The sequence below is a fragment of the Notolepis coatsorum genome, assembly GCF_963971535.1.
Source record: "Notolepis coatsorum genome assembly, chromosome: 18".
In the NCBI taxonomy this organism is placed as follows: Eukaryota; Metazoa; Chordata; class Actinopteri; order Aulopiformes; family Paralepididae; genus Notolepis; species Notolepis coatsorum.
In genome coordinates, this window is record NC_140182.1 from 53,451,818 (window position 1) to 53,464,128 (window position 12,311).

The 12,311-nt window shown below is 46.5% G+C and overlaps 1 protein-coding gene across 1 annotated transcript in view; it reads right to left on the reverse strand.

Moving 5' to 3' along the window:
- has3 (hyaluronan synthase 3) overlaps window positions 1-12,311 on the reverse strand; it is a 50,076-nt gene that overhangs the window by 25,210 nt on the left and 12,555 nt on the right. The window contains exon 2 of the mRNA XM_084334283.1: window positions 7,778-7,871. Coding sequence (XP_084190409.1) covers window positions 7,778-7,871 — 94 coding nt within the window. The remainder of the gene's footprint in view (window positions 1-7,777; window positions 7,872-12,311) is intronic.

A 12,311-nucleotide genomic window follows, 5' to 3' on the forward strand; every position in this document is an offset into this window, starting at 1 on the left:
AGCCCAGCCAAAAACAGCTTGGAATCTTGAAGGGCAGAAACTGCTGCTCTACAGTAAAAATTTTTTATCCACTTTTTCTCCTTATTTTCTATTTTTCTCCCATCCCAATTTCGTATCGCCAATTCTCCCCTTCAATTCTCCCCTCCCCTGTCTTGAACGTTTCTAGACTATGCCTCCCACTGGTTGGCTGTAGTGAGGATAGAAGCCTTGCATCACGTGTCCCCTCCGGTACACGAGGAGGCAGCCTGTCGCATCTTTTCACCAGACAGCACGGACTCTCAGTGGTGAGGAGTAACGCGTGGGAGGCACACGCTGCCCCCGATACTTCCTGTCTCTGCTGAACAGGCGTCACCCAACCGACCTGTAGGAGTCGCTGTCCACAACGTCCAATCCCCACCCATCGACTTTCCACCCGCTACCTCTGCCAATTGAGATAGCATGACGACTGGCCCAAGCCGCAGGCAACGCTGACTTGGGGAGTCGAGACCGGAGTCTCTTGCATTGGTGACGAGCGCAATCTCCGCTACGCCACCCAGCCGCCCCTTGCTCTACAGTACTTGATTAGAAATACAAAACAATGAATTGTTTTGAAAAAAAACGTACAGATATAGGGGTGTAAAGGTACATGTATCCGTACTGAACCGAACCGTTTCAGTGTGTACCGTACCGTACCAAACGGCTGTGTAGTGTACCGAACGAATACAACGGTATGTTAACCACTAACGACCGCCCACCGGGGGCTGTTTTTTTCACAATCTAATATAAAAAAAAAAAAATGTATCCACTTTTTCTCCTTATTTTCTATTTTTTCTCCCATCCCAATTTCGTGTATCCAATTCTCCCCTCCCCTGTCTTGAACGTTGCTTGACTATGCCCCCCACTGGTTGGTTGTAGAGAGGATAGAAGCCTTGCATCGACATTCAGGAGACTTCCGGTTTGCGACGTTCTGATGAGCAGCCACATGAAAGAGCTCCCGGTCAATGAATATAAAAAAAGGAAGTAAAACAATTCAAAACGAAATAAAAAGTGACAATTCAAGGATATAAGAGAAGAGGAAGGATGAACACGAGAAAAAACGAGAGAGAAGCGACCATGCCGCGGTGGGCAGAGGAGCTAATAGCTGGCTTCGTGTGGGGGGTAGCTAGCACACAGGCTAGCAGTAGCACACAGGCTAGCACATTAGCTACACAAGCTCTTCAAGCCAGCAACGCAATAGCTAATCAAGAGCTACAAGCTAGCGTACAAGCTAACAAGCAGAGCATGCAAGCTAGCGCGTTGGCTGGCGCAGTAGCTAACCAGGAGCTACAAGCTAGCATATAGGCTAACGCAATGGCTATTCAAGTTAGAACTCGGATCATCCAGGGCAGCATCGATGGACTCAGGGAGGAGTTGGAGAAGGGTCGGGGAATACAAACTAACGTGGTGTTGGACCGCAGCGAGGCCTGGCCGGAGAAGGAGCTGCAAGCTAACAAGGAAGTTATCACGGTGGAAATGAAGCAGCAAGGGATACAAGCTAACGGGACGCGGGGCCGCAGCGAGGCCTGGTTGGCGAGGGAGCTGCAAGCTAACATGGCCAACACGCGGACTGGACTCGATGCAAAGCGGGGTGTTCGGAGGAGCATGGAGGCTGGTTCGGGAGAGGCGAAACGGACGGCCCCCGGGGGAGGGACAAAGAGACGCTGGATACAATCGGACCAACCAGGACTCGGGCACCGAGGTCGGCCGGACCATCCGCACACGAGATGCAGGCGCGGAGGTTGCCCGGGCCGGCCAAGATGCGAACACGGAGGCCACACACACCAACCGGGACCCGAGCACCGAGATCAACCGGACCAGCCAGAACTCGAATAACGAAGTCTCACACACCAAGCAGGACTCGAGCACTGAGGTCATACACACCGACCAAGATTCAATATCACATATGCATATAATTAGATAGTGAATGGAGGCAATGATTAGAGACACACTGCAGACAACACACAGACCACTGGGAATACAGACAAGGTAAACACGCTAGTTGGGGAAATTGAGACTTGACTCGGGACATATAATACAAATAATACGTACTAGACTAAACTATAGACACTAGCACACGTGACACACAGCTAAGAGGACGGGGAACATGGGGAATCACATTCGGAGACCTGATCGGGAGCTCTGGAAATGTACTCCTTATGAAAGATAAAAATTCAAATAAAATGTTGGACAATAATAGGGACATTGGAGAACCCCCACAGGGGACATCTCCGTCGTTATAGGAGGGACCCTCTCCAGGAGAGCCTTACCCCTCCAACCCGCCAACAGGGGTCAAACAGGGTTAAAAGGAATTACCTGGGAAGTGCCAATTGTCTTTAGTCTTCTTTTATATTATTTCTTCAGTTATGTTAGAATAGCAGTTGCTTTAAATGTGCACATGGACAAATATGAAGGACAAGAATTCAAAATGTTGGACATGAAGAGAGGCTTGGAGAGCCTCCTTTGGGGGGTATCTTCGTCTCTGTGGGGGGGGGGGGGGCTTCTCCAGTGGGAGGGCTGATCCCCCTCCAAACCGCCAACCGGGGAAAGAGTGCAACCATTTATATTCATGTCATTTTTTCTTATTGTGTTGTTAGTTTTATTTTCATAAATGTATGAGGTGATGTCGGTGACATGGGAGGTACAGTGGGTTCAGTGGGGGGGGGGGGGGTCGGGGCCATCGTTCCGGCGGTTTGACCCGGGGGAGGGGGGGCCTTGCGTGGGTGGGGGCTCCGGGGGCCTGGCAGTCGGGCGGGGGCGGGTGGGGACTCTGGGTGCTCGGCTCCGCGCATGGTGGACCAGGATATGGGGGTGTTCTGTCTCTCGGGGAGGAGGGCGGGAGGGAGGGGTTTATCTCAGAGGGATCAGAGCGGCTGGGCTTTGCCCGGCGGGGCCCTGTGTGTTGGGGGGCCGATGGGCGTGGGGTGGGGCTCTCGGGGGCATGGGAAATAGCGGGCTTGGCTCGGTGGGGGGGAGTCCCCTATCCTTACCTCTACTGGGCCTGACCCAATTGATTCAAGGGACCCGTGTCGCTGGGGGCCCGGCTACGGGCGCAGCGATCTGGGAAATGGGGGCGCGGTTTGACCCGGGAGAGTGGGATCTCGTGGGTTGTGGGTTCGTTGTGCGTGGGGTGGGGTGCTTGGTGACATGGGAGGTAGCGGGCTTGGCTCGGTGGGGGGGGAGTACCACCTCTCGCCCCTCTACTGGGTCTGGCCCAATCAAATTCAAGGTACCCGTGTCGCTGAGTGCTGGGCGCGTGGGACGGACCTGGGATGCGGGGGAGCCCGGTTTCTAGGGGGGGTTGGCGGGGGGGGGGGGGGGGGGTTCCTCTTACGGTGGTCTGGACGGCTGAACAAGGCCATATTCAAGGGACCCATATCTGTATGTTGTTATGTTATGGATGTCACTGTAAATATTGTGTTGTATGTCTATAAATGTTAAATACAAATTTAAGTAAAAAAAAAAAAGAAGCCTTGCATCACGTGTTCCTTCCGGCACACGAGGAGGCAGCCTGTCACATCTTTTCGCCTGCCAGCGCAGACTCTCATTGGCGAGGTGTAACGCATGGGAGGCTCACACTACCCTCGCCACTTCCTGTCTCTGCTGTGCAGGCGTCTCCCAACCGACCTGTAGGGGTCGCTGTCCACAACGTCCAATCCCCACCCATCGACTTCCACCCGCTGACTCTGCCAAATGAGCCAGTACGACGGCCGGCCCAAGCCGAAGGCAATGCTGAGACTGGGATTCGATACCGGAGTCTCTTGCATTGCTGACGAGCGCAATCTCCGCTACGCCACCCAGCCGCACCACAATCTAATATAATTATTATTATTTAAAAAAAAATGTACAAGTCGATTGTTAATTTCAATATAGAATATTCGTTGACAGCCCTAGATGTACAATTAGTTACTGCACACTACATCACCCCTGAGTGGAACATGGAAAGCCAAACTTTCCCCCACTGTACCGAAAACCCGTACCGAACCTTGACTTCAAAACCAAGGTACGTACCGTACTGTGGTTTTTGTGTACCGTTACACCCCTTTACAGATGTGTTCCATAGACTCAGGAATTGTGTAAAATTGCACAAATAGTGAAAGAAATAGTAAGATAGTTCCCCTTTAAATGCTTTGATATACTCGATTTTATCAACGCGTAAGCATAGACAAAATATGTCTGAGCCCCGAGCAGCATTGTTCATGTACTTGCCTGCGTTTTAATTCCCTAGCCGACACCAGAGTATCTTCCTTGTGAAGTTCTCGATTTTACAAAGACCTTGATATGCACAACGTAAACGTTCATAAACATGGCGACACTCAACAATATCGCTAGTTTCTCTTCAAAACCTTCCACCATTGTCATTCGTTCAGTCTGCTGCTGACCTGCCTGTCACATCCACTGCCCCCACTGTTCACGTACTTCACTGTTCACGTACTTCACTGTTCACGTACTTCATTGTTCACATACAATGCTCCAAAGGAATGTAGGAACGCATCACAGGGTAGCCATCTTGTGTGAACGCATAGTTATTAACAAGTTAGTTACCAAAGCCTTAACACATATCTCCAGAAGTAATGGCTAGATTGCCATGAAATTTGCTGTCCACTTTCATGATCCCAAGAGAAAGAAACCTATTGATGTTGGTGACAAACTTGATTTAGCACATTTTCTGTTACAGAAAAGGTTTATTTTTGTTTTGTTTTGATTGATTTGATTGTGATTGAGCATGGCCGTTAGGACTGCTAGCGAGAACATGGGGCTCTAAAGATCACAGATAATAGGGTCTTGTTAAGCAAGCTTCATTTTTTTATACATTATATGAAAGTACAGGTTCTTACCTTCAAAATAAGCCATCACTTGTACAAATCGGGCGTATAATTTTCAATCTATGTCTTATTAACTCTTCCACCCGTGGAATATTTTCTGAAAATCCGCCTAAAATATATACCTAGGTAAATGGAATATTGCTCCACTTCTACAAGGCCATTTGCATATTCTTATCTAGGGTCATCTATGGACCTCAGGGAATGTATTTGCAGTGTCAGAAATATTGTGTCTATTACTAGGCTTGCTTAAATTGTGATGAAACAAAGGAGAATATGAATTATGATTTTTCTTTGCATCTTTGACAGTGAATAACACCATGCTAATAATGACCAAACATAAAATTGCCACTGATCTCATTCAGTCCCTTCTTGAGATCATGTGTACAAAATATCTAAGGAAATGAATAAAGGGAAGATGATTAAACAGAAGGTTCTATAGATACAGTACTGAATTCTCCCATCCGGACCAATGCAATTTGAAATATTATTATTGTATTGTACACGTATTGATGATAATATACATTCTACATGCTGTTGTGACATGTTTATGATGTTTATACTTGAATACGTTTGAAATAAAAATCGTCTGAAAAATATTGATTTATGACCAGATGTCATTTCGGGACCGGTACCGGTCCCGTCGGGTGGAAGAGGTTAACAAAGATGATAACGAAGGTTATCCTATAACCCTAGTTATATGAGTACTGGCAAGCATCCTGCTTCGCCTACTGGACTAGCTCGTTTATACATATTGTATACATTGAAAGTATTTCTCATGCACCTTACATCTACCCAGCTACGCCCACTCCCGGTCACGTATATAACCCTGTGGCGTGGCTGTGCTCCTCCTCCCGAGTCTGAACTTCATTCGAAAGACAGTCAGGGGTCCTCGATTTTATTGCTTGCCAGTACTCATATAACTAGGGTTATAGGATAACCTTCGTTATATTTCGATACTGGCTACGCGTCCTGCTTCGCCTACTGGACAAGTGGGCGGAGCAAGGTGTGTAGGCCCGATAAATGTACCCGCTGAGGTCCCCTTTACGACCACCAGAACAACGAGGAGGGTCCTGGCCCTCACACTCATCCTAGTGAGGAGTGGAGGGATAGAACACAGATTATGCGAAAAAAGGGTGCAGTACCCAAAAGACGCACAAGGTGAGTAGACCGTGTGAAAAAGCAACGAGCAACAGGGCTCTCTGTTGGGTCCAGGAGGCGTCTATGCCTTCTACAACGCTGTTCGGTTTCCGCGTTGCCGTTTTGCGCTCTGATTGGCCGAGCGCGCGCATTCGCATGAGCCGCGGCGCGGCCCTCAGCCGTGCTGCGATAAGGCTTTCGTCAGCGGGGAGAGGGGCTACCGCGGGCGGGATCGCTGCGCTCATCAACGACCCTACGTGCTCCGGCTTTCAACAGCGGGGAGAGTATTATGGGGCTTATGCCGCGAAGCAGTAACACACATAGTTGCAATGCATCTGTCAGTCGTACTTAACTATGTGTTCACTGTTGTGTTACTGCTTCGCGGCATAAGCCCCATAATACTCTCCCCGCTGTCGAAAGCCGGAGCACGGAGGGTCGTTGATGAGCGCAGCGATGCCGCTCACGGCGCCCCTCTCCCCGCTGGCAAAAGCCTTATCGCAGCACGGCTGAGGGGCGGCGATGAAGCCCGAGTCGTGCAATTTTTTATTGGTTTGTCATGACAAACCAATTACATAATCCAACATATGTGTAAAGAAACAACATATTCCAGTTAACGGTATATTTTTTTAATGATTGCTTACGGTATAAATTAGGTTAACTGGAGCTTAGTATTGCTGCCTGGCGCGCGACTCGGGCTTCATCGCCGCCCCTCAGCCGTGCTGCGATAAGGCTTTCAAAGGCATAATCAAAACATCTTTCAATAGTCATTCCTACATTAAATTGAAGCTTAAGATGTTGGCTTGAAATGTGTATCCTTCTCATTTTCCAACGTATTGTAACAAAGAGTTAATCACCTATCAAAAAACATTCTGACACATTGTGACAACCAACCCCATCATGGGGATGGTTGTCACACACTATGGGGTTGGTTGTCGCCATGTGTTTTAAAACTTTTAATGGGAAAATCTTAAAAAGAAGACAAGATTTAGATTTCAGATAATGATTGAAGAAGTGCGTCTTTAGTCGACGGCGAAAGATTGGACGGGTTTCGGCTGTCCTAACTGGGGTGGGTAGTTCATTCCACCATTGTGGGGCAAGGACTGAGAATAGACAAGAAGGCAGAACTAAATTTGAAAGTTTAATTGCATTGACAAGTTGACAAATACATAACTTAATGCATCTTAATGAATATAAACAGGAAACACATATTTAGGTCATCCTATATAACAAAATAAGAACACAATAAATCGGCCTAACAATAATAGCCTACACAACATGTGACAACCAACCCCAAATAAAATGTGACGACCAATCCCAACTGGAATGTCTTGATAGCATCAAGGCTAACAGCCATCTAACAACTAGTTAGCTAGCTAACAACAATCTAAACTATAGCTATCCCTTCACACTTTTTAAGGGTAATAATTGTTTCATTATAAACCAATTGTGTAAAAGCCTAGAAGATAAATACTGAGGAGCGGAATATTTACAAATGGACATGAAAAACACAAAAAGTCCTCTCACCTCAAATGCAGCTGTTTCACTCCAAATATGACAATGTAGGTGAACTCTGACCCCAATTCTGGACATTTAAATACCAAAGTATGGGAGACAGGACCCTCTGGTGGTGAAATATAATGAATGTGACAACCTACCCGTGTGACAGCGTCACCCGTTCTCCCCTACTGTAAATTACAGTGGATGTGGCTCAGTGAATGGGAGTACAGTAGGTGGGACACAAGTAACCGTTATTATTTCCGTGGGCGTTCGCAGTCAGAGCTGTGTGGAAGTAGACTCACCTGTCACATAGGCCAGCAAGATGGCAAACAGAACCACTGCAGCAAAGAGGGTGGTGATGATAATGTTCAGCGCGGTCCTGAAGCGAGAGGGCATCTGGGATGTGGAGGAGAGAGAGGGGGGGGGGGGGGGGGTGTAAAAGGGAGAGAGGTCATGGATGGGGTCAGGGAAACGGTGAATGAGAAGGATGGAGGAGAGGATAAGAGAGGGAGAGATGTATGGAGATGTTCAGGAAGACAGGGAGGGATGGAGAGAGAGAATCAGGGTGGAAGGCATTGATAAGATTATATCCACCTAGTAAAGGATGTTATCATAGTATGTCTTGTACAGTACAGTCAGTGTGCACACACACAAGCACACAAACATGCTCTCACACACACTCACAGACACATGCTCCCACACACAGACACAGATACACACACTCACACCCACACACCACACAAATACACACGCACGCACGCACGCACGCACGCACGCACGCACGCACGCACACACACACACACACACACACACACACACACACACACACACACACACACACACACACACACACACACACACACACACACACACACACACACACACACACACACACACACACACACACTCACTGACTCTCTCTCTCTCTTTCACACACACACACACACACTCACTCACTCTCTGTTTCTCTCTTGGGCGTCCAAGGCACCATGACATGACACATCATTAACTCGATATGCATGATTGACACAGGAACCTCAGGTAGGCGAGCATATTACATGGTATGCGGTAACGGAGATGAGTGACATTAATAAGAAGCCAATACAAGAAACCGGCCACACAAGTCAAAACACATCAGGGTGAGAAAGCAACAACCTGTGGTGGTCTCTCTCGTGAGAAAAGGGGCGGGACTTCCTCCCCAGTGTGCTGAAGTATAATTTCCTGGGTTTTCTGTGAAACCTTTCTTGAAAACTTCTCAGCGGAAAACATACAAACACCGTCCGCTGACGTCATGGAACTGCGGTTGTCAAAGACATGCAGGGCTTTTTGACCAAGAGGGCAAGAAGCAAACATCCAAAACACTAGGCCCGGTGTTAACTGCCCGTGTAGCAGAGTAGCCCTGAAGCTTAGCAAGCCTAAAATCCCTCTTGGCCAGAAGATATTCCCTTGAGACCCCTGACCAGTAGATGTTTGGTTTCCCACACAGGGGATGCATGTTTGAAACCAGGTGGGCAGGGGTGTAAAGTACTTGAGTAATTGTACTTCGTTACAATACTTATGTACTGTTTTGGGGGATTTGTACTAAAGTATTATTAGGTTTGTATACTTGTACTTTTACTCAATTACATTTCAGAGGAAAAAAAACATACTTTTTACTCCTTACATTTAGAATGCAGACAATCAAATCCACATCAATGGAAAATTAACCCGCCCATACCCATGCTGATTGGTCCTTGTGCAAGACTAGAAAGCGGGGATCTTTGATTAAACACCTGCTATCAGAAGAATAGACAGTCAGAGTGACAAGCTACAGAAGATGGCCACAAACCAGAGTGATGTAGAGGACGAAACTGAACATTTCATTGCCCCGGAATAAAAAAAAGTTTTATACTTTTACTTTTTAGTACATTTAAAGGTAGACACTTTTTGACTTTTACTTGAGTACAATTTTGAGACGGTACCCATACTTTCACTTAAGTATAATATCTGGGTACTTTTTACACCCCTGTTGGTTACACCTGCAGTGGCTAATAATGGATCCAGAATTCACCAGCCATTTAGATTTTCTTTAGCTGCTAAATTATTGTCTAAGCGTATAAGACAAGCCCAATTAGGTTCTGGAACAGAAAACATTGACTGATGACAAGCGGTTTACCTGTCACAGAGGCAAGTAAGACCACCAGCCACAGTAAGAGTCTGGCCAGCCACAACCAAAATGAAGCAGCATTTGGTGGCTGTACTTTAGAACAGTGAATGGTCTGAGAGATGCTCAGATAACACATCTTCAAAGAGTTACACACTGGAGCTCATTTGGCTTGAAAATTATAGGACTTGCAGCTAATGTGGCTGAGGTAATTTGTAGTCATTAGTACCATTACTACCTTTCCTCTCCTTTATTGCTCTCTCTGCTTCTTCTTTCCCACCCTTCACCCCACTCTCCCGCTGTTCTTCATCCTCACTCTCATTCCCTTCCTCCTTCCCTCTATTTCCCCTCCCACCCTCCTCTCTTCCTCCTTCTTTCTCTATCCCTCCCCCTCCATCTCTTTCACCCCCCCCCCCACCCCCCCCCCCAATCTCTCTCCAGGTTAATAGCTCTAATTAAAGGTCTGGGCAGGCAGGGCTTGGCCGCCACTCAGCACCAGTCAGAATAGTGAACAATCCTGTCCTTTCATTCATGAAATTACCTCCTAGTGCCCCCCCTCCAACCCCCTGCTTGGCTTGGCCCATGCTAGAGAGACAGACCACATTCACCAGTGTTCATAGCATAGCATAACCCACTGACAGACAAAACCAATTGCCTCGGTTAGTCGACAGATTTTCATCTTGGCACTGTATCATACATATCGGAGAACCGGCATTATCTGAGATGAATGGTTTAATAATAAGTGGAGATTTCTTTTTGGGGGGAGGGGGGGGGGGGGGGTTAGGGTGGTATTGTGTAGGATACAGACGTTGATAGATGAGGGGATCTTTCTAGATTGTGTCTTTGGTATCGTGTACATTTATGCTCAGAAGCTTCATTTACATGCTGTTTGTAGTTTTCGTGAATTGAAATTCGAATAGAAAAATTTCTTTCTGTGCAGGTATGTGTGTGCACGAGCTGCTGCTAATGATTATTTAAAGGAAAATGCCAACATTATGGGAAGCACGCTTACCGGCTTCTCCAGAGTCAGTCAAGAAGATAGATACCAAGCTAGCCTAGCTTAGCACAAATTTATGGAAGCAGATACGGACCACTAGCCTAGCTTAAAATCCAGGAGAGGGCCAACAGCTAGAAGATAACTTTCTACTGAATGCACAGAGAGGAAATTGGTATCTATCTTCTTGTCTTGTTTTTGCTTGTTATTATAGGGGTCCAAGCACCGACAGTGCTGGAAACCTGTTTTATAGACCTTTTTCACGCTGGCCATTTTGACGTGAAAGCTGGACAAAAACAGGTGCAAATATTAACATTAATTATGGGGCCAATTGACCATCATCAATGCTGACTACTGCACACCTATATCAAGCGGACCCATAATTAACATTAACACTGTTTGCCCTGCTTTTGATGTGTGAAACGGGTCAGTATTCAGTTACAGTTTGAGAAGTGTTACGCAAGACAATATACAATTGCATTGGTTTACAAGATAAAAATGAATACTCCCATGTTTAGCCAACAAAGTTCCCTTTCTAACACAGTTCAAGTCTATGAATGCAATCAGCCTGCTATGCTAATTGACACCATGCATGCTGACTCACCATAACAACATGCTTACAATACATACACATTCATTATAAATTAATGATGCTATGCTAATTATGCAACATCTGACAAAAACTCACCTCACACAGGACATTCCACACGTGAGAGAGTTTTAAAATCCATTCATTGCTTTTCCACTAGTGCCAATAATACCAGAATGCACAATTCCATTATTGATTATGCTTCAGTGCCCCATATGCCCAATATGGCAGGCTATATTTGTATATTATCTTCATAGTGAAACACTGAAAAGCAGGTACTCTCGCAGGTTCTTCAACCTTTTCAGCTCAGGACACAATTTGAGTCAATGCAATGTTGCCTTTGGACTCTTAACCATTAAAACATACTAGTATCGTCTAGTATGGAACTAGCCAGTGACCTGTTTTTGGATCCAGACCCATGGTCTTTAACAAACTCTATCTGTAGGTCATCATCATTCAGTATTCAACAACAAACTGTACCTCCCCTCTCTCCCCTCTGAAAGCCACAGAGGAGAGCGCTCTCCTTGGGGGGTTGGGGCAGCCTGGCCTGGGGGGGTGCAGCAGGAGACGAGATGCAGACTGTGTGATTAGAGGCACAGCATCACCTGAGGTGGTTGGATCTATCTATTTATCCATCTATCTGTCCGTCCGTCCGTCCGTCCGTCCGTCCGTCCGTCCGTCCGTCCGTCCGTCCGTCCGTCTGTCTGTCTGTCTGTCTGTCTGTCTGTCTGTCTGTCTGTCTGTCTGTCTGTCTGTCTGTCTGTCTGTCTGTCTGTCTGTCTGTCTGTCTGTCTCAAGGTTGAGCAGTGGTGGAAGCACACTGTTTCTTTAATTAAGTAAAATAAATACCCAGATAGAATAGTACTCTGGTAAAAGTAGAAATACCCAGATACAATAATACTCTGATAGAAGTAAAAGTAGAAATACCAAGATAGAATAGTACTGTGGTCAAAGTAGAAATACTAAGATAGAATAGTACTGTTGTAGAAGTAAAAGTAAAAATACCCAGATAGAATAGTACTCTGGTAGAAGTAAAAAGAAATACTCAGATATAATAATACTCCCCCACTAAAAATTTGTGTTCAACCCTTGATCCATTGACCTCTAAAG